The sequence below is a fragment of the Neofelis nebulosa genome, chromosome 10 (genome assembly GCF_028018385.1).
Source record: "Neofelis nebulosa isolate mNeoNeb1 chromosome 10, mNeoNeb1.pri, whole genome shotgun sequence".
Lineage (NCBI taxonomy): Eukaryota > Metazoa > Chordata > Mammalia > Carnivora > Felidae > Neofelis > Neofelis nebulosa.
In genome coordinates this window covers 25,917,168-25,940,831 of record NC_080791.1, presented here as the reverse complement: position 1 = coordinate 25,940,831, position 23,664 = coordinate 25,917,168, and the positions used below count along the sequence as shown (strand labels likewise).

The 23,664-nt window shown below is 35.5% G+C and overlaps 1 protein-coding gene across 5 annotated transcripts in view; it reads left to right on the top strand.

Moving 5' to 3' along the window:
• Positions 1 to 23,664, top strand: part of ARHGAP32 (Rho GTPase activating protein 32) — a 300,175-nt gene that overhangs the window by 110,892 nt on the left and 165,619 nt on the right. For 4 of the 5 annotated variants that reach the window (XM_058687307.1, XM_058687308.1, XM_058687303.1 and 1 more), the window contains exon 2: positions 10,267 to 10,375. In XM_058687307.1, the coding sequence (XP_058543290.1) occupies positions 10,271 to 10,375 (105 nt within the window). In that variant the 5' untranslated portion in view covers positions 10,267 to 10,270. Of the gene's footprint in view, positions 1 to 9,007; positions 9,027 to 10,266; positions 10,376 to 23,664 lie in introns of those variants that run through there. The other variant, XM_058687305.1, reaches the window with a different exon arrangement.

Sequence of the window (23,664 nt, the reverse complement as noted above, 5' to 3'; positions counted from 1 at the left end):
GGTAGAATTCTGTTGCTCCTTGGAATTTACTCCAGGGATCAAGAAAAGATATGCCTGAGTGTAAGCAGTCCCTTAGGGAACACTTCTCAGGCAATGTGTAGTGTGGACTTCTCTGTGGAATTTAACACTGTCGAGTATAATTTTTCATAAGCCATCAGTAAGACTCATACAAAGATAAAGTGAGTATATGTCAAAGATATAAATAATTTTTAGATGAGGGAGATGGTAAGGCTGGTTCCCACAATTTGACGAAAGTGTTTTTTTTTCCTCTTTTTCCTTTTGCTTGAAAATACTGCAGGTCCAAATCTGAGGTTTTACAGAAAACTCTTGTAAATAAAACATTAGATTCTTTAGGTTTTATGGTTGGTAATCTTAACATTCTATCTTTTCTGTTCGATATGGAACTATAATGAATCACTTTAAAGGTAAAATTTGTCCATAATTTAAAAAGCATGGAACAAAAGGATCAATTAAATAAATAGATATTAAGTTTTTATGGAGTTGATTCGTTGTTATATAACACAAAATGTATAATATAAACAATTTTTATACCTTTTAAAATATGTAATATTTACCAATATACTTCTTATTTTATACTTTTATTATGGTATAACTTGCATATAATTCACAAATAATGAGTGTATAGCTTGAAGAATTTATATAAATGTATATACCCATGTAAACACAAACCAGTCAAAATATATATTACTTTAGCCCCAAAGGTAACCATTATTCTGACTTCTGTCACAGTAGGTTTTGCTTGTCCTTGAACTTTATATAAATAAAATTATACATATAATAAATATATAATATGTATTATAATAATATATAAATATAAATAAAGTTATACAATGTACTCTTTTCCCCCTAGCTTTATAGAGCTACAATTGTCATTTAATATTATTTAGGATATTCAGCATGATGATTTGATATGCTTATTTATTGAGAATAGTGTGTACTTTTGTCTGGCTTCTGTTTCTCAGCATTTATGAGGTTCATCCATTTGTTGCACATGGCAACAGTAATTATTTTTCAGTTCTGTGTAGTCTGTTATGTGGAAAATAGTACACTTATATTTTGCTTCTTTTTGCCTTACTGTGTGATACTACTATATAAATACATTTGATTTTTGCCTTTGACCTTGTTTCCTGTGATTTTGCTGAATTATCTTACTCTAATTGCTGAACACATTGTGTCATCTTCAAATAATGAGAGTTCTAGTTGTTCCTGTCTAATTTTTTACCTTTTATTGACTTTTCTTGCTTGTTTTAAAAAGTAAGACATCAAGTATAGAAGACATTCTTGTCTTGTTCACGACCTTCTTGACCTTGCTTGTCATCAGGAAAGCATCAGTATTTCACCATTAAATATGATGTTATCTGTGTGTGTATTTTAATAACCTTCATCTCTACCTACCTACCTACCTACCTATCTATATTTATATTCACAGAAAACCTGTGAAGAGGTATTAAATTTTACCTGATATATATGATATATGATATATATGTTTGTATTCCTTTATTTTAATCATGGTCATTATAGCAATTGATTTTAGAATGCTAAAACAGTTTCCTTTTTGGACTAAACTTACTTGGACACTGTGTGTATATCCTTTTTGTAAACCGGTGTTTTGATTTGTTGCTTTATTTAGGGGTTCTGCAGCTATTTTCACGATCATGACCTACAATTTTCTTTTCTATTAATGTCTTTATCAACTTTTGTTATGAAGACTGTCCTGGCCTCATGAAACAGGTTGGAAAGGGGTCTTCTTTTTATTTTTATACTCTGGAAGAATGTAATATTGCTATTATTTATTCCTTGAATATTTGAAAGAATTCACCAGTGAATCCATTTGGACTTGGAGTTTTCTTACAGATTCAGCTTTTTTAATAGCTATAAGACTATTCAAATGATTTGGTTTCTTATTTCAGTTTTAGTAAGTTGTGTTTTTGAGGGAATTTGTTCATTTCAATGAAGTTCACAAATATGTTGGAATATAGTTGTTTGTAATGTCCTCAGCACCATTTTGTCTGTAGACTTTCTAGTTAAAACTCTCTTTTCATTGTTTATATCATATGTCCTGGTTTTTTCTTGATGAATCTTCCTACAGATTGTCCATTTTGTTAATCTTTCAAAGAATTGGCTTTTGGCCTTGATTTTTCTCTTTTATCCACCTGATTTCTGTTTCACTGATTTTTTTGTTTAAATAGTTTTTTCTAGTTTCTACTTTGCTTGGAATAATTTCCTTTTTTTCTAGCTTTTTGTAATGGAAGCTTAGTACATTTGTTTTCAACTGGTCTTATTTCGTGCATTTAGAGGCCTGAAATTTGCTCTGTTTTAGTGGTAGCCCATGTTTTATCTGCTGTATTTTTATGATCATTTAGATAAAAATATTTTCTCATTTTCTTTGTGATTTCATGTATTTGACTCATGGTTATTCAGGTTTTGTAATTTCTATACATCTGGCAGAATTTCTAATTTCCCTTCTTTTTTTTTTAAGTTTTTTATTTATTTAAGTAATCTCTATACCCCATGGGGGACTTGAATTCACAGCCCCAGATCAAGAGTCACATGTTTCCCCAACTGAGCCAGCCCGGTGCTCCTCTTGTTATCTTTCAGTAATTGATATTTATTTATTTAAACAATTTTGTTAATGTTCATTTATTTTTGAGGGAGACAGAGAGGGAGAGAGAGAGAGACAGAGTGCAAGTTGGGGAGGTGCAGAGAGAGAGAGAGAGAGAGAGAGGGCGGGGGGGGAGACACAATCCAAAGCAGGCTTCAGGCTCTGAGCTGTCAGCACAGGGCCCAATATGGGGCTTGAACTCACAAACTTTAAGATCATGACCTCAGCCGAAGTTGGATGCTTAACTGACTGAGCCACCCAGGTGCCCCTAGTAATTGATTTTTAGTGTAATTCTGTATTGGTCACAAATCATTCATTTATGATTTAAATTATTTTTATTTGTTGAAACTTGCTTCATTTTCTAGATTATGGTCTCTTGGTAAATGTTTAACATGCTCTTGAAAAGAATACATACTCTGCAGTTGTTGGGTTTAATGTTCTAGCCTAGCTCAGGTTGCAAAGTTGGGTTGTTCAGATCTCCTATATTCATGATTTTTTTTTTATCTGCTTATTCTATCAGTCATTGAGAAATATCTGTTGAAATTTATGACTAGTTGTGGATTTGGTTATTTTCAGTTCTTTCAGGTTTTTGCTTTATGTATTGTGAAGCTGATATATTGGAATATGTATGTATTTCTTTCACATTAATTTTATATTATGCTGTTTACTTGACACTTTTATCATGAAATGTCCCCCTTTAATTAAAATAATTTTTTAATGTTTAGTTATTTTGAGAGAGAGAGAGAGAGAGACTGAACAGGAGTGGGGAGGGGCAGAGAGGGAGGAGACAGAGGCTCTAAAGCAGGTGCCAGACTCTGAGCTGACAGCACAGAGCCTGATGTGGGGCTCGAACTCATGAACTGTGAGATTATGACCTGAGCCACAGTCTGATGCTCAAGTGACTGAGCCACCCAGGCACCCCTACTTATTTTAATTGGAATTTTTAGTCTATTTAATTTTTTTATTAAGGTATAACTTACATACCATAATAGTCACTCTCTTAAACAGTTAAGTGTTATTAAGTATATTCACACAGTTGCACAACTACCACCACTATCTAGTTCTTAAATATTTCAGGAAGATATCTCTTACTTATTAGTTCAGACCTACCTCAGAGATATTGTGGGTTTGGTTCCAGACCACTGAAATAAAGTGAATACCACAATAAAGTGGATCAAATGAATTTTTTTTTGGTTTTCTAGTGCATATAAAAGTTATGTTTGCACTATAGATGGCTGCTGACTGATCAGGGTGGTGGTTGCTGTAGGTTGAGGTGGCTATGGCAATTTCTTTTCTTTCTTTCTTTCTTTTTTTAAGCTTATTGATTTATTTTGAGAGAGAGAGCACAAGCCGGAGAGGAAGAGAGAGAGAGGGAGAGAGAGAGAATCCCAAGCTGTGGGGCTCGAACTCACGAACCATGAGATCAGGATCTGAGCCAGAATCAAGACTTGGAAGCTTAACCGGCTGAGCCACCCAGGCACTGTTGTGGCACTTTCTCAACATAAGACAGCAGTGAAGAAGGTTGCATCAATTCAGTCTTCCTTTCATGAACAGTTTCTCTGTTGCATGTGATGCTGTTTGGTAGCATTTTACCCCTAGTAGAACTCCTTTCAGAATTGGAGTCAGTCCTTTCAACCCCTGCTGCTGCTTTCTCAACTAAGTTTATGTGATACTCATAATCTTCTGTTGTCATTTCAGCAGTCCTAACAGAATCTTCCTCAGGAGTACATTCTGTCTCATGAAACCGCTTTCTTTGCCCATCCATAAGAAGCAACTCCCTATCTATTCAAGTTTTACCATGAGATTGTTGCAATTCAGTCACATCTTCAGGCTCTACTTCTAAATCTAGTTTTCTTGCTATTTCCACCACATCTGTAGTTACTTACTCAAGTCTTGAAACCTCTCAAAGTCATCCATGAGGGTTGGAATCAACTTTTCTAGACTCCTGTTCATGTTGATATCTTGACCTCTTCCAGTGAGTCAAATGAACATTTCAGTGGCATCTAGAATGGTGAATCCTTTCCAGAAGATTCTCAGTTTCCTTTTCCCAGATCAGTCCAGAGGAATCACTATCTATGGCAGCTATAGCCTTATGAAATGTATTTTTAAAATAAAACTTGAAAGTTGAAATTACTCCTTGATCCAAGGGCTGCAAAGTGGATGTTGTATAAGCAGGCATGAAAACATTAATTTTATTGTACATCTACATCGGACCTCTTGGGTGACCAGATGCATTGTCAATATTTTGAAAGGAATCTCAACAGTAGGTCTCAACAATGGGCTTAAAATATTCAGTAAATCATGTTGTAAACAGATGTGCTGTCATCCAGGCTTTGTTGTCCCATTTGTAGAGCACAGGGCAGAGTAGATTTAGCATAACTCCTAAGGGCCTTAGCATTTTCGGAATGGTAAATGAGCACTGGCTTCAACTTAAAGTCGTCAGGTATGTTAGCCTGTCCTTTGAAGCAAAGCACTAACCTCTCTTTTCTGGCTGTGAAAGTCCTAGATGGCGTCTTCTTTCAATTTGAGGGTGTTTTGTCCACGTTGAAAGTCTGTTGTTTCGTGAAGCTACCTTCATTAATTATCTTAGCTAAATCTTCTGGAGAACTTGCTATATGTATGGCTTCTACATCAGCACTTGCTGCTTCACTTTTTACTGTAACAGAGATGGCTGTAAGATGAATTAACTTCTGCCAGCTTCAAACTTTTCTTCTGCATCTTCCTCACCTCTCTCAGCTTTCACAGAATTGAGAGTTAGGGCTTTCCTTTGCATTAGGCTTTGGCTTTAAGAGATTGCTGTGGCTGGTGTGGTCTTCTAGCCAGACCACTAAAATTTCCCCCTTATGAGCGATAAGGCTGTTTTGATTTTTTATCATCCATGTGTTCACTTGAGTAGGAAATGCAAGAACTTTTCCTTTGCATCCACAACTTGGTTGGTTAGCACAAGAGGTCTACCTTTTGGCTTGGCGTGGCTTTTGATATGTCTTCCTCACCAAGCGTTATCATTTCTGACTTTTGATTTGAAGTGTGAGACATTCGACTGTCTTTCACTCCAACACTTATAGGCTGCTTTAGAGTTGTTGATTGGCTTAATTTGAATATTGTTGTGTCTCGGGATAGGGAGACAAGAAGAGAGGGAGAGATGGGGGATGGCTGGTTGGTGGAGCAGTCAACACGATGGCCAGTTGGTGGAGGGACCAAAAAACACACACGTATTACGTTTGCCACCTTTGGGGTTCGTGGCACCCCAAAACAATTACAATGATAACATCAGAGATAACAGACCACAGATCACCATAACAAGTAGAATAATAATGAAAAGTTTGAAATACAGAGAATTACTAAAACGTAACAGAGACATGGAGTGAGCAAATGCTGTTGGAACCATGGTGCCTATGTACTTGCTCCACACAGGGTTGCCACAAGCTTTTAATTTGTAAAAAATACAGTATCTGTGCAGTGTAATAAAGTGAAGAGCAGTGAAATGAGGTATACTTGGAGTAATTTGTGATGTCTTCCTCTCCCTGGCAACTACCAGATATACTTTCTGTGCCCCTGTGAATTTGACTGTTCTGGATATTTTGCCTAAATGCAGTCATACAGTACATGTTCTTTTGTGCCTTCTTTCACTTAGCATGTTCTAACCGTTCATTCTTGTGTAGCATGAATCAGCACTTTATTCTTTTTTGGTTTTGTGGTTGAATAATATTTTATTGTGTGGGTTTGGTGATTTTGTTCATTCTTTGGGCGATGAGCATTTTGGTTGTTTCTATTTTCTGACTATTATAAATAATACTGGTATGAATACTCATGTATAAATTCATGGTGGACATATGTTTTTATTTCCCTTGGTTACATTATCTAGGAACAAAATTGCTGAATTATATGGTATTTCTGTTTAATATTTTGGGAAACTGCCAAACTGTTTTCTACAGTGACTGCATCATTTAAATTCCTACCAGCAAATATTTTCTTATTTGTCTTTTTAGTTGTGCCTTTATTTTTCCTTTCTCCGCTTTCTTTTGGATTAATCAAGTATGTTTTTTGGTTTTTTTTGTTTTTTTTTTAATTGAGACAGAGAGAGAGAGTGAGCAAGCAGGGGAGGGGGGCAGAGACAGGGAGAGGGAGAATCTTAAGGAGGCTTCATGCTCAGCACAGAGGCTGGTATGAGGCTCAATCTCATGACCTGAGCTAAAATCAAGAGTCGGATGCTTAAACGACTGAGGCACCAGGTACCCCAAATATATTTTATTATTGTTTTATGTATTTACTTATTTTGAGAGAGAGAGAGAGAGGGAGAGAGAGACTGACCCAGAGAGACTGCACACGCATGAGCAAGGGAGGGGCAGGGAGAGAGGGAGAATCCCAAGCAGGTTCCAAGCAATCAGTATGTTGAACCCAGTGTGGGGCTTGAACTCATGAAACTGCGAGATCATGACCTGAGCTGAAGTTGGATGCTTAACCGACTGAGCCACTCAGGTGCCCCAAGTATGTTTTATTTTAACAGATTTCTCCTCTATCAACTTTCTAGTTACACATTTATTTACTGTTCTTTTACTGATTATTGTAAAGATTGCAACATATATCTGACTTACTGCATTCTTTTCTAAAATAGGGCTTATTTTATTTCCCAGCCAGTAGAGAACTTCTATACTGATCGACTGCACATGTCTCTCCTATGTGCTTTTTTATGTGTATTGTAAATCTCATCCATAGGGTATGATTGTGTTATGTCAGTTTAAAACATTACTTACATTTTCCAACTTTTTCCTTCATTGTTCTCTTCGTGAATTTTTGTAGTTCTGTGATCAGTTTCCTTCAGTCAGAAGAACTCTGTTTCTTTTACTGCAGGTCTCCCAGTGGTAAATTTTTTATTTTTTTTTAGAATTTTTAAAAAAGTTTATTTATCAAGAGAGAGAGAGAGGGAGTGCACAAGTGAGCACACAAGTAGGGGAGATGCAGCGAGAGGGAGAGAGAGAATCCCAAGCAGTCTCTATACTGTCAGTGCAGAGCCCCATGAGGGGCTTGAACTCAGCACGAAAATCATGACCTGAGTCAAAACCAAGAGTCGGATGCTTAACCAACTAAGCCACCCAGGCACCCCTCCTGGTGGTAAATTTGTTCAGCTTTTCTTTGAAAATAATTTATTTTCCCTGCTTTTTTAATGGGTGAGTTTAGAGGATTCTTCGTGGGCAGTATTTTTTCCTCTTGCTATGTTGAAGGTTTACTACTTTATCTTTTCATTTTCATTGAAATGTCCTCCCACATTTTTGTTGCATCTTTGAAGTCAACTTGTCTTTTATTCTCTGGCTGCTTTTTCTATTAAGTGTTTAGTTACTTTTTTAGCACTTTGAGTAAAATATGCCTAACTTGTTTTTTTATCCTGCTTGAGGTATGTGGGACTTCTTGAATCTCTATTTTGATGAATTTTATAAGTTTTTAGCTAGCTATTCTGTTTCAGATATTGCTTTTGCCTTGTTTTCTCTTTCATCATCTCCCTTATGTCTAAGTTGGCAATTTAGACATATTTGAGACCTTTTTAAGCAAGTCTCATGTTTTGTGTTGTGTATTTCCTTTTTCTCTGTGTGCTTCAATGTGGATGTTTTCTATTGAACTGTCTTCCAGTTTACCAATTTTCTCTTTAGCCATGTGAATTATTTTATTAAACCCATCTAATGAGTTCTTAATTTCATATACTGTATTTTTCAATTTTAGGATGAGCATTTGATTGTTTTTCAGATTCCAGTTGTGTCTTAAAATTCTTCATTGTTTCATACAGGTTTAAAACATTTTATTGAATGTATTAATATTGAATATATTAATCATGAATTTTTTTTAGCATATGATTAAAAACTTGATAAAACCTGGTAAGGATTTAACTGATTTCTTCTTAGCAGCTTTCTTCTTTTCTACTTTGCTCTAAATAAGCAATTGCTTGCGATCCAGCTCATCTTAGAGTTTCCTGTCTTTCTTTAGAGTTTATCTAGTTGCCTCAGTTTTTAAAAAATGTTTATTTATTTTTGAGAGAGAGAGAGAGAGAGAGAGACAGAGAGAAACAGAGCATGAATGGGGGTGGGGGTAGAGAGAGAGGGAGACACAGAATCCGAAGCAGGCTCCAGGCTCTGAGCTGCCAGCACAGAGCCCAATGTGGGGCTCAAACTCACGAACCCCAAGGTCATGACCTGAGCTGAAGTCGGATGCTTAACTGAGCTACTCAGGTGCCCCATAGTTGCTTAGTTTTCTGATGGATTCAAGAAAAGTTATGATTTTTTAGGCTTTCTTTTTGTCTTGTTTGGCTGGGAACAGTGCCTCTTACAGCTTCCTCTACATCATAAGCAGAAGCCAGAACTCCATCATAATAATTTTAAAGCCCATTCTGGAAATTCTAAAATCTGAATCAAATGTGAGTCTTTGTTTTTTTACATTTTCCTCCTAATTTTTAGTCATTTGTTCCTGTTTTTTACAATTGTTTTTCACTTTTTAAAGCATGCCTTGTAATGTTTATTGGGTATTAGAGTGGTTAAAATATTTGCAGAAGGCTTGTCGAATGTTATTTTCCTCTGAAGAGAGTTAATTTTTTTTTTCTGGCAGTTCTGATGCTTTTATAAAGTCTTGGTTTTTGGCTTTGTTAGAGTTCATCCATTGGCAGTTTGACCTTACTCCTAAGGCATGACTTTTCTGGAGTCTCACGAACTGAGGGTGCCTTTTCTTTTTTCAGTACTCCTCCATCTTGACACAGCTTGTTTGCCAGCCTCTGTCTCTACAGTATGACTGGGCTGCTGAGATCCCCTGTTGGTTCTTTAGTTGCCCATCACCTGATTTTGGATGGGTTTCTCAGCATGTTTTCCTACATATTTGTAGACTTAGGAATCAGTTAACAGTTTCCGGGGGGGAATTTTTATGTAGATTTATGGGTTCTGTTTCTACACGTTTTCTTAGGGGTCATTTTTCACCCTGAAGCCCCACCCTGCTTTGGCACCTGCAACCTCCAACCTCTGCCAGCTTAGTTCAGTTAGACCACAATATTATGTTTGGGCTTTATTTCCCATTATTGATTTAGACAATCTCTTATACAAAAGTAATGATTAAATGTGGAATTTACTTGATGGGTTCTCAAAGAACGTAGCCCCAGAACTCTTACCTGTATTGATTGCTTTCCTGCGCCTTTAGACAAGTTATTTTGTATGTTTTATTTAGCATTCATAGCTGTTCTCAAGAGTGCTAGTTCAATGCACTGTGCTTCATAAATTGGAGCCAGAAATACCATATTCTGGAATTGTGGTAATACTGGAATTTTACTAATGCTTAACACCTTTCCATTAATATTGGTGGCTGCTGCAAATCTTTGCCAGGTTCCTACTGTGTTAAACAGATAAAATCAGTTCTTATATAACAGTTACCATAGACCATGAAGGTTAGCTACTTATTAACTTTACTTTTATCTTTTGGAATAAAAGAAGGTGTTTAGTACATCAGGAAAGATCTCTGAAAGCCAGAGTACAAATGGGGAATCAATACTAACCATTAAAGGTCTTAATTAAACTTCATACTGACATAAGCTTCTATTTTTTGAATTATAGTCATTGGAAGGTTTTCATAGAATTGGGAGTTCTTATCATAGTTTCTCATGTTTTTATCTCCAGGAAGATGAAGTCCTCAGTACATTCTGAAGAGGATGATTTTGTTCCAGAACTACATAGAAATGTTCACCCTCGAGAGCGGCCTGATTGGGAAGAAACACTTAGCACAATGGTAAATCAATTTTATGCATATGTATCTGTGTATATTTTACTTACGTAAGGAGAAGGGGCTGATGAATCTTTAAAAAAATTGTTTTTTGTTACTTTGTTAATTTATTCAGGAAATATCTATTGAGCAGATAATCTATTCCAAGCAATGTTTAAAACTCTGTGGGCAGAGTCTTGAAAAAAACATGCCAATTTCCTACCTTTGTGGTGCTTATATTTTAATGGGGTAGGACGAGAAGGAAACAATTAAATATATAATATGTCAAGTGATGGGAAGTGCTATTGTAGACAATTAATTGTAGAGTAGTGGGGTTACAGAGTAGGAGGATTGGAAAACCATTTACAGAGAAATGGTTTGGATGGATGGAGAGCTGATCATGTAGTTTCTTGTGGTCCATTATAAAGACTTAGGTTTCTTATGCTGAGTGAGATGGGAAACCCCATTGGAGGATTTTTGGTTGAGAAGTCACATGATCTGGCTTGAACTTTTAAAGGAAATCTCTGGGTTTTGTTTATAGGCTAAAGGGGGAGGCAAAAGAAGAAATAAGGAGACCAACTAGAGGGTTATTATAATAGGTGAACAGTAATGATAGCTTGAACCATGCTGGTAGATATGGTGGAAAATGGTTAGATTCTGGAGAGAGTTTTACAAAGCCTACTATTTTTGCTGATGAATGGGATATAGAGTGAGCTACAGATAGATCAAAAATGGCGTCAGGTGTTTTGGCTTGATCAACCTGAAGACTGGAGTTTACATTTCCTGAGATACTGGAAAAGCAGTTTTTGTTGGGGTCTGATTAGGAAAATCCTATGCAATGTAGTTTTCCACATGATAAGTTTGAGATACATGTTTAATCTATTATAACTTTTTGCAGCTCAGGTCTGTGAACAGTGACATTTTTTTTTCTTATGGAGAATAACATTTTACTTAATTGTAGTTAAAAGTTAGTGTTTTTTATCATCAAAATTGAATGCAGATACTCATCTGTCAATGCTGGTCTATAATAAGATTTTACAATTTTATTTTTGAAAATGCCTTTTCAATCAGGTACTGCCAAATGCTGACATCCGTTCGTGAGCAGATGATTTTAATTGAGCATATTTATCGCTTAAAGGGCATTTATAGAATTCTATTAGATTCTTCTCTTGTTATTTACCTTTTAGCATAACATTGTATTACAAACTTCCGGTGGAAGGTTAGGGTGAAGCTCCTCATTTGCAAAGTTAAATGGATTTTGCAGTATGGAAATATACTTTGCGCTTGTATTGTGGTCAGAAAAACTGTACTGGAACTGTAGTTTGAGCTCTGAAAATATATTCACTGCAAATTTATGTGGTAATAGAGATCTTTCTTCTTGTTTTAATGTTTGATAGCTTGATAAAAATATATGGCAGCTCATGATTGTGACTCTGACATTTATCACAGTGTAAATTTCTCATAAGCTATGTTTTCTTTGTAATTTTAGGTTAAATTGATCAAGAAATAGCATCAAATCTACAGCAAAAACTAATTATGAAAGCCATTTAGCATTCAGTAACAGAGGTTGAAAATATGTCCAACTGAACCTTTTCTGTTTCTTATTTATTTATTTATTTATTTATTTATTTATTACCAAAAATCTGTATAATGTATCTTAGTGGATTCCACTTCAGGTTGTACTGAATCAATGTTTGTTGACTTTATTTGAGAATATTGTTGGCTTTGATTGTCCCATGAAGACTGTACATTGGGACTATTCTTCACTCACTTGGAACTCAGCATTGACTCCTCAACAACTGAGCAGTATTGGCTGCATTTGTTGACTCATCAAGAGTTAAGGAAAACCAGTTGAAATCATTTGCATTCTTTGTAAACTGACTCTTGATTTCGCTCTCAATGACCTCAACTCTTCAAGCCTGTACTTACCAAAAGGCTTTTGTTTTCTCTGGATTTCTTTGCTGTAGTCAGACATGATTTAAGTGATTCACCATTGGTCACTGGCTTTCCTTGGTCTGCCAACAAATGATCTACTTGGGAATTTACTCTGGATGCAGTCTTGTTTTTATTTTTATGAAGGAATTCTGTGTGAGGCTTTGCTCATTTACTCTGTTTTAGAGTTTTCTGACTTTTCAGATTGTTGTTTTCCTATGAGTTGAGAATATTGTGATGAGTGCATAGTTTGGTAATGTTTGATTTGTAGTCTTTCTGCACAGCTGTAGTGCCAGTGCATAAGAAACACAGTGTTTTGCCATCTTATTTTATAATGAAACCCATGTTCTCCTTTGCCTTAAAAGCATGACATTCAGAGTCCACTTATCTCTTTGCTTATTTTTTACATGTGTATAGATAGGTAATTTAAAAAATGTGGTATGGTGATAACGTGGAACTAGAAATGCTGTGGAGTTATAACTCAGTAGTGCAGTTTAGGGTGTGATGAGCAGCAGTACGAATCAGTGAGAATGCCTCATAAGGTCTCTTTCATAGCTACTCAGTTCTGTCATTGTAATATGAAAGCAGCCATTAGATAACACATAAGTGAGCGTGGCCGTGTTCCGATAAAACTATTTATGGACACATTGGAGTTTCATGTAATTTTCATATGTCATTGGATGATCCTCCTTCTTTTGATTTTTTTTCCCCCCAAACATTTAAAAGTATAAAAGTCACCTCTAGCTTATGGGCTGTACAAAAACAGGCAGTGGGCTGGGTTGGCTCTAATTTTTTTTTTTTTAATGTGTACTTATTTATTTTGAGACAGACAGCACACATGTGCATGCATGAGTCAGGGAGGGGCAGAGAGGGGCAAGCAGGCTCTGCCCAGATGATGCAGATGTGGGGCTCAGTCTGATGAACTGTGAGATCATGACCTGAGCTGAAATCAAGAATCTGATGCTTAACTGACTGAGCCCCCCGGGCTTCCTTGGGTTGGCCCTAGTTTTGGGTCCTGCCTTATATAATTATAACGTAAGATGTAAGGCTCTCTGAAATATTCCAGATAGAAAAGGATTCTATTTTAATTCTCACAGTATGTTGTTCATATCTGTGTCTGAATACTTAATCTCATTCTAGTTATTTATGGTTGTTACCTCCTTTTATTATATTGTGAGTTTTTTGAGAAGGGATAAAGATAATCTTGTATTCATTTTATTGAAGGATAAACTTTAAAAGAGGATATAATCATGACTTGCTTACAAATATAAAATGAACACATGCCTGAGATATTTAACTCATTAATTAATGAAGGAACCAGTCAAGTGTTATAACTTGATTCAAAGGAGATTTGGTTCAAAGGAGAATTCAAAGTGCCTTACTGTTAAGAGATTAATCATGCTAAAATAGATGCAAATGGATGCAAAAACTGGCAAAACTGCTTAGTTCTACTGGACACAATTTGCATTTCTATGGACAGGAATTATTTGTACTATTAGTTTTCTGCAAGTTAACTTCTCTGCAGGGATGGAAAATAGCCTCAGCAAAGACAAGTCCCACACCCCTATTTAAGTCAAGGAATTCCTAGAGGTACTGGACTTCCAGTGAAAAGATATTCAATAATTTGGTTTGCTAATAGTATATGGAAACACAACTGTTTTAATGACTTTGTATTCTGAAACTTTACTGAGCTTATTAGTTCTAACAGTTTTTTGTTGGAATCTTTAGGGTTTTGGATATAATATGTAATCTAGAAATAGTTACAATTTTACTTCTTCCTTTCTGATTTGGAGGTCTTTTATTTCTTTTTCTTGCTTAATAGCTCTGGCTAGGATTTCCACTACTGTTTTGAATAGACATGATGAGAGTGGACATTTTTGTCTTCCTTGTCACTGAGTATGATATTAGCTCTGGGCTTGTCTTATATGGCCCTTATTATGTCATTTATATCATCTGTATTGAGAGTTTGTGTCATAAATGGATGTTGAATTTTTTCAAAAGCTTTTTCTACATCTATTGAGATGCTGATTTGATTTTTATCTTTCATTTTATTAAGGTGGTGTGTCATGTTGATTGATTTGTGGATGTTGAATTAACCTATGATCCCTGAAATAAATCACACCTGATTATAGTGTATGATCCTTATAATACACTGTTGGATTCAGTTTGCATCTATGTTCATCAGGGATATTGTCCTGTAATTTACTTTCTTGTGGTGTTCTTATCTGCTTTTGATATCAAAGTAATGCTAGCCCTGTATAATCAGTTTGAGAGTGTTCCCTCATACTTTTTGAGAAGAATTGGTATTAATTCTTCTTTAAATGTTTGGTCAAATGTGCTAGTGAAGCTATCTGATCCCAGACTTTTATTTGCTGGGAGGTTTTTGATTACTGATTCAATCTCCTTACTAATAATTGATCTGTTCTAAATCATTTTTAAAATTAAGACAACAACAGGGGCGCCTGGGTGGCTCAGTCAGTTAAGCAGCCAACTGTGGCTCAGGTCATGATCTCACAGTTCATGGGTTCAAGCCCCGCATCGGGCTCTGTGCTGACAGCTCAGGGCCTGGAGCCTGCTTCAGATTCTGTGTCTCCCTCTCTCCCTGCCCCAACCCCACTTGCATTCTGTTTCTTTCTCAAAAACAAAAACAAAAAAATTTAAAAAAATTAAATTAAAAAAAAAAGTAAGACAACAACAAACCCTAAAGTAGCTCCCTATCCTGTGGTTTATGGCTTATGGTTTATGGTGTATAATTTATTTATTACTCTTAATAAATTTGTAATTAAATAAATAGCTATAAGTATTGTAAAAAATCTAATTAAAAACTATAGTTTTTCTAAATTAGTAAGTGAAATATTTATTTGCAATTATTTAACAATAAAATCATTTAGTGAAAAAAATTAGGATCTTAAAAAAATGAGATAAAAAAACCCAAAAAGAGGGAGAATCTTTAAGTAGTTTTGAATATTCTAACTAAAACCACCTTATATCATACTTCTTAGTGTTTCATTATATATTTTATTTTTAGTTTTAATTATATCTGTAATCTCAGAATGGATCCTGTTAATTCTCAAGGTTTTTGTTTTTGTTTTCTTTTTTTTGTTTTTTTTTTGTTGTTGTCTTTTTGTTTTGTTTTGTTTGTTTTGGTGGTGGTGTTTTTAGGAACAGTTTCTCACTTGAGGGTCTGTTTCTAATCAATGTGTTCAAGGCTAATGGCTAAAGCAGGTCATGTTGTAGTAAAGAAGTTGTTATTGACAAAATAAAAATGGTCCTTGGTGAAAATACTCATAGATGCTAACAACCAGAGCCATGAAAATTAAAACAAGTTATAAATTTTGAACTTCCAAAATACCTAAAATTTTATGAAGGAAGATAACAAGTTAATGCTCAGTGTTGTTAACATTGTATGTGTGCCCCTACAAATGCCATCCCCTTTCCCTTTCTCATACACAAACACATGTGTGCTTGGCTCCTGTGTGTGTGTGTGTGCACACATGTTCTCTCCCGTGTGCACATACTCCCTGTCTCTCACGCACACACAGACAATCACAGTCCCAGTCACTCACTCCTGAAGGGTTGGTTGGCTTTTTCCCCTCTGTATCTCTTCTTCCCACCTGCTAAATGCAGGCATTCACAGGGGTCTGTATTTTGTTTCTTTATGCTTGTTTCTTCCCACTTCTTTACTATTCCTGCAGATTTGACTGTCATCTCTCTACAGATGACTTCATGTCCCATATCTCTAGCTCCGTAAGAATTCATTCCCCACTGGAAGGTCCTAGAGAAACTGTGAGTTATAGATTTTCACTAAATCTCTGTTTTCCTTCTCCCAGAAATGAGTTTCTTCCTTTTAACTTGACAGTTTATGGTAAGAACACTAACTTTATTCCAGTCACTCCGGTTCAGAATCCTTGCATTTGTTATAAATCATTTTGCTCTAGTCACATGGCCTCCTTGCTCTTTCTCAAATATGTCAAGTATTCTCTCACTTCAGGGCCTTTGTATTTGTGTTCTCTTCTTCTGGAAAGTGCTTTCTCTACATGATCTGCAAAACTTGCTCTTTTCCTTCTGTCTGGTTTCCTCGAATGTTACAGTTAAGTGCTGCCTTTACTCACCCTCTTAGAGAAAATAATAGCCCAGCCTTCCTCTTTTTTTGTACTCAGCTTGAATTTTCTCTGTAGTACTTGCAAATGTAATTTGTATCATTATTATCTCTCTTTTCCATTAGATTTTAAGCTCCTTGAGTACAGGGACTGTCACTTTTGTTAACTGTTTCATCATCTGTGTAACTCTGAGTAAACTCTTAGTAAAATACTTTTTGAATGAATGAAACTGTCATTCCTGGACAAGTAGAAACACTTGTTTTTCCTTGAAAATGCCTTAAATTTTCCTGCTTCATTATCTCACTTGTCAGATGTTAATATCTTCTTTCTTTTCTTTTTTATTTTCTGTTCTTTTATTTTCTATTCTCTCTCTTTTTTTCTTTTCTCTCCTTCCTTTTTTTTAAGACAAAAGTTGAGACCATTGGTACATTTTTCTTAACTTTTCGAAAGTACCCTATGTATCTGGAGCATTTCCTCCGTCTGTTGCCTGCTTTCTAAAGAGGAATGAGGATTGGTGAAAACAGCTGGATTATTTCTTCCTGAATAATCTTGAGCAAGAGGTAATTTTGGAGGAGGTCTGTATTTTGTTTATTGCTCCTTATATTAATAGTTGTCCACTCTGTTTGATACTTACACTGGTTCCTTTTACCCGTAGAGCTGTAAAAAAATTGTAGTTTGAGTAAAAGAAAAAAAAAAGTCTTTGCAAATGTTCTTTAGGTGAATGTCTTTAGCTCCTTTATTACAGTGTGATGTTTAACAGTTTAGTTTTGACTGAATTTTAGTTATAACTAGAGAAACCGGTGATGTTTATCATTTCACAGCCTTTAAGAGCTGGATGTTTTGTTTAGTTTTGCTTTCTGAATAATCACAAATGCAACCATTGATTAATATGCAAAGCCCAGGTTTTGAATTTGTGCCAGTATATTCAGAGCTCTTCAATAAACAACCCCAAACCCACCCCATTCCACAGTGCATCCTTTTCTGGCTGAAGATTGTGGGAATTCTCTGGCATGAATCAAGTGGCATTAATTATTGAAGATAATTAATGGTCTGCTGAGTGTTCTGAGATATGTATTAGGTGAACCATATGAAATTGTTAGTTTTATACATTAAAGAAGCTCAAAATTGGAAGTTTTACAAGTTTAAGCGTAAAATCTTTTGAATTGTTGAGCTGATCTCAAACCCAGTATTTTATTGTTGATTATTAAACTGAAAACTACAGTTCACCCTTGATCAACACGGGTTCGTACTGCACAGATCCACTTGTACTTGCATTTTCTTTGAGAAATACAGTATGGTACTGCAAATCTATTTTCTCTTCAGTGTGATTTTCTTAATAACATTCCCCCTCCCAGCTTATTGTAAGAATACAGCACGTAATACATATAAATACAAAATATATGCTAATTGACTATTTTATCATAAGGCTTCTGGCCAACAGTAGGCTATCAGTAGTTAAGTTTTTGGGCGTCAGAAGTTAAGCTGCAAGCTTAAATTTTTGACTGTGCCAGGAGTCATCATCCTTAATCCCCATGTTGTTTAAGGGTCAGTTGTACATTCCAAATATTGTGCTTTTGAAGGGGTTAAGTGATCTAGATGTTACTTTTAATGATAGAATTTGTTATATAGCTTTCCAAAAAAATTATTAAACTTACGAAACATTCAGGGAGAAAGTACATAAAACATACAGTTAGAGGAATAGTGATTCTTGTAGATCTGAACAGGCGTGTCATGGGTAGTCTAGAATCTTGCTATGTCTTTCTTTAATAGAAACTTTCCAGTGAAGTATCTTCCGCATTTGTGGTTCTTTCTTCCCTTCTGCCATTCTTTTGTTTATACCCTACCTTTTTTCAGAAAGAATTTGTATTTTTTATTCTATATTCTGTATTTAAATATTACATGCAAATTTTTATTAGTAGATCTGTTGTACAAAATTCAAATGTAGAAACAGATTAGTATCAGTTTCTAGCAGCAATGAAGACTGGCAATAATTTACCTGAATAAAGTCCCTATAAAGGCAATGTTATACTGTTTTTAAATTTTCCTAAGAAGCTTAATATACAATATCTGGCAAATTTATGTACAACAATGGAACCCTGGATGTTCAGTCCATTAAATACCTGCTGAATAAGGAGGATTATCTTGTAATGATTGGAACAAACAGGAGTCAGATGAAGGAGAGATGAATCTCCATTATAGACAAGTATAAATTTCAGAATATCTAATGATTTTGCTGATATGTCAGTGTGTTAATTTTTACGTTGATTCCAGATGTTGCCTGGTAGGGGCTTTGTGATTATTATAGCAATGGTACTTGGTAATAACTTTTCCTAAATTATTTTAAACATTGCCCTGAATATTTTTTTTTTCTTGGTGTTAATTGGTTCTCTCTGAAGAGACATTATTTTGCAGTAGAATTGAACTTAAAGGCAACTTCTTCCCTGTGAAGGAACTGGTTTTATAATCACTCTTAGGAATCATAGATTTTTTTGCTTTAGTAATCTCACTCAATTGTTACCAGTCAAAATAGAAAATTAAGTAGGATAATTATATAGTTTACTCCTGGGGCTTACTTGATGGTTGTTTGTATGCTTTTGGAGGGGAGTTATCCTTGTACATAAATCTACCTGCCTCCTTTGATTTCAGAGTGTTTTTTAGCATTTGCACATTAGGAGTTCAGTTCTAAATACCATATTGAAGGAAATAAGTGAAGAAAATTATGTAATTTGTTTTTAACATTGAGGGTATTTTGTTGTATCAAAAATTCTTTTGAAGATATTCACACAGATAACTCAGGTCATTAAATTTCTTGGTAATATACTTTAAAAATCATTTCAGTGATACTGTTGTTCAACATAGTATACTGTAGATTTAATAGATTTAGCTTTTCTGTAGTATTGGGATAATTATTATTACATTTCCCCTCTTTGTCTCTTGCTTCTTTGTAAGAAAGGGAACAATACTTAGGCCGATTAAAATTTAAAGTTTCTATAAACATGTTTCATTTCAGAGATTTATTCCATGTACGTCTTACAGTTAAACTACGGTCGAGTACAGAAACTGACAGTCCTGTTTGCCTTTCTTGACAGAACAGATTTCATATTCAGGTCTTGTTTTTTTAGTTAGCCGTGTATATGTTAATGCGTATGTATTATGTACAGATTTTCCCTTGACTGATGATGGGGTCATGTCCTGACAAACTCATTGTAAGTCAAAAATATTCTAAGTTGAAAATGCAGTTGGTACATCTAACCCACTGAACATCATAGCTTAGCCTAGCCTATCTTAAATGTGCTCAGAACGCTTACGTTAGTCTACAGTTGGGCAAAATCATTTAACCCAAAGCCTGTTTTATAATAAAGTGTTGAATATCTCAGTGGATTTATTGTATATGGTATGGAAAGTGAAAAGCGGAATGATTGTATAGGTACAGAGCCAGTGCTTATCCTCATGATCCTATTGTTGACTAGGAGCTGTGATTCACTACTGCTGCTGTCGAGGGTCACGAAAAGTATGCCACTGCATATTGCTAGCTCAGGAGAAAAAAACTCAAAGCTTAAAGGACAGTTTGTACTGAATGTGAATTGCTTTCACACCATCGTAAAATCAAAAAGTTGTAAGTCGAGCCATCTTAAGTCAGGGACTGTCTGTATACGTATGCAGTTCTACCAACAAAGCTCCTACGTTTTTTGTTTTTTTTTTCCTGTTTAAGAGGCCAAAGATCCTTCCCTTTACTACTATATTTTAAGCAGAAATGCTATTTTTCATCATCATCATATCAAGAAACACAATTTATAATATTATTCTAAAGCTGTTGTGCCTTCTCTCAAATTCTGAGTGCAAATAAAAAGAATATATTAAATAAGATTTGAATCTGTTAAAGGAAAAAAGTAAGAAGTAACAGAAAGTTACCATTTTTTCCCCTGAATCTTTTTCACATGCTTTTTTGCTAGCCTTGTGCATAAAGAGAATCTTGATCTAGGCTTCCTTTACTCACATATCTTGTGTTTGGATTTTTTGTTCTTTGAAGAAAAGGCCATTTTGGTAACAGCATATTCTTACACTTGGTTGCATTTTGATGTTCTTTGTGAATGCTTATTTGGTGATATTATTGTTAATTTTCTATAACAGTTTCAGAACCATCTTTGTTGTTCTTAAGTATTAACTACTCATTTTGAATAATTTGCCTTTATGCCCAGTTACACATTTAATATTACAATCTTGCTTTTTCAGTTGATTATACATGTGTATGTATGTATATGTACCTATGTGTCAGTATGGGTGTTATTTGGTTGCTGTACCTTTTGAAAATATGAGATTTTATGTAAAATCACTTATATTTCAAATTAATGGAATTACATATAAGTACAATTACATCTTCATAATTTAGTAATGAATGTCATGGAGCTGGGTTTGGGATTTCCTGCCCCTCTGCTTTGTTCTGTTTTGCAGGAGGCTAATCCCTGCAAACTACATGCTCTCTTGCCAGCAGACTTCTGGCAAGGTTTGGCCAGTGGGAGGTACTGGTAGAAGATTGGAGAGCAGGAAAAGGGGAGAAAATAGGTCATTTCTCCTTCTCTTTTTATCTGGTTTGAGATACATCTCCATTGTGGTTCTAGCTCCTACCACATTAACTCATGACTTGGCTCAGTGAACAAAAAATTCCATTTTATTACTACAACATGGGTATATCTCATCATAAATATGCTTTTCTTTTTTTCTTTCCTAAGTTGCCTATAAATATGAATACCTAGTTTTGTCTCTTGGAATTATATTGAGTATCTAACCTCCTTTAGTTATGACAGGTTGTTATGCATTTGCATATGATAGCTGTAATATGTAGGTAATATGCAGAGGTGGAAGAAGGTAGCTAACTAGCTTGCTTTCTCTCTTTCTCTCAGTAAAAGCCTTCTTCCTTTATAAAAATAAAACATACTTATATAGAAAATGCAGAAAAGTGAGAAAAAAAAGACTCACCCATAGTCCTATTTTCCATACTGGTGAGATTATTTTGGTATATTTCCTTCGTGATTCTTACAATGCAGAGAAACTTTAACACCCATATGAACACATTTTTCTTATACAAATTTCTCCAAATTGTTACTTGCAAAGAATACTGCTTTGTTAATATATTCTTTTCCCCATCATGTCTGGGAATATAGTTTTATACTTGTAAACCATTTACAGTTTTCTATCTTTTTCTCCCCATTTAACATATGCATTCTGCCTTATTATTAAGGTGCTGCAGTGAAGAGAAAACTGAATATTCCCCATTGTACATTATGGAAAGTGTCATAGGTAAAGGAGTTGGCTGGTTCACTGGAAGGAAGAGATCTCTGGAAAAGACTGGCTGGTAGACATAGTGTAGGGAACCGCTGTGAAAGGGGAATACAAAATATTGCCATGGAGAGGGAAAGGAATTAAGTTTTCCTCCTTGTAGGGGAAAAGAGTGAGGGTCTTGAGAGTGGCAAAATGGGTATGGGACAGATTGTAACATGCACATTGAAATATGGGTTGCAAGGGAGGAAGTAGAGATGGCTGTTGCCCCGAGTCAGATCTGTGTCCCTCCTGCTGGCTACCAACCCCACCTGCAGAAATTGCACTTGCTTCCAGGGCTTGCCTTCACATGAACAGACTCCTGTGAGACTTCAGCAGGAGTGTTTGGAGAGTACTGAAGTCAGTGCTTTCGGTGGAGTCTGGGAGTGCTAGAAAGCAAGAGCTCCTGGGGCTTTGCGTCCTAGTTCTGGAAAGAGAGAGTTTTAACTGCATGAGAAGTAAAGGAGCACTTAAAGCCTGAGATCACTCAGGAATTTCTAGGGTCTTAAATATACACATTATTAGTATTTATTTTCTATAGCTGTGTGAGAAATTATCACATATGTAGAGACTTAAGACAATACTCATTTGTTGTCTTACAGTTCTGTAGGCCACAAGTTTGGGCAAGCTGAACTGGGTTTTCTGCTCGGGGTCTTGTAAGGCCGAAATCAGGGTGTTGGCTGGATTGGGCTCTCATCAGAGGACTGAAGAATCTGCCTCCCACCTCATTTAAATTATGGGCCGAATCTGCTTCCTTGTGGTTTCTTCTAGTTCCTGGGTCTGGGGTCCCAGTTTCCTTGCTGGCTGTCAGTGGGGACTGTTTTCTACTATTAGAGGCTACCTGAATTCCTTCTTACTTGGACACTTCAGTCTTCAAAGCCAGCAGCAGCACCTTGAATCCTTATCATGCATTAAATCTTTGATTTTCCCTTTTGCTACCTGCTGGAGAAAACTGCTTTCGAAGTGCTTTTGTGATTAGATTAGGCCCATCCAGACGGTTATTGTATTTTAAGATCAACTGACCTGGGAATGGAATTACATCCACAAGGTCTCTTCCTATCATTACCTAGGTTAGTGTTTGAATAACCAGGAGGTAGGCCTCTTGGCAGGTGTTTGTGGGGGGAGGGTGGGCTGCCTTCCTTAGAATGTTGCTTACCACATTGTTACATAGTTTTTCTCTGTTATATGTGCTTTAATGTGTTTAACTCGTGATAATATTAGTTGATAGAAATCACAAATATTCTAGGAGATTTAAAACCACTAATACTTTATAAAACTGTAAATTTTTTATGTTTGCCTGGGAGAAATTTATGTATACTGTGTGTTGTAATTGGTGTTAAATGAAAACTCTTAATAAAGAAATTTAAGGACTACACAATATCCTATAATATAGAATGTATTATTGATGCTTCATCAATTAGTAGGATCTTGAATTTGCTTTATTTATTTTTAAAGTTTATGTATTTATTTTAACACACACACACACACACACACGCGTGTGTGTGTGTGTGTGTGTGTGTGTGCATGTGGGAGAGGGGTAGAGGGAAGAATAGAATCCTAAGCAGTCTCTGTGCTGTCAGCATGAGCCCAATGCGGGCCTTGATATCGGGAGTCGTAGGATAATGACCTGAGCCAAAATCAAGAGTCAGATGCTCAACTGAATTTGTTTTATATTTTTCACATTGATGAATATCTTTATGATGAATTTTGTCTTTTCTTTTTATTGTTACTTTATGGAGAGCTAAATCTAAAGAGTATGAAGATCCCACATTACTTATGAAGAGTTTTGTTAATTTGTATTCTAAGCAGTAATGTTTCGTGCCATATCTTTTCATCCTTACAAAGTTTTGGTCTTTCATATTTTGATAGAAGAAAAGCTGTTTCTCATTGTAATTTTTTATTTAAAAAAGATATTGTCTTTGAACCTTTTTTCTTCCTTGTGCCTATATTAGATGTAGCAGATTTTGT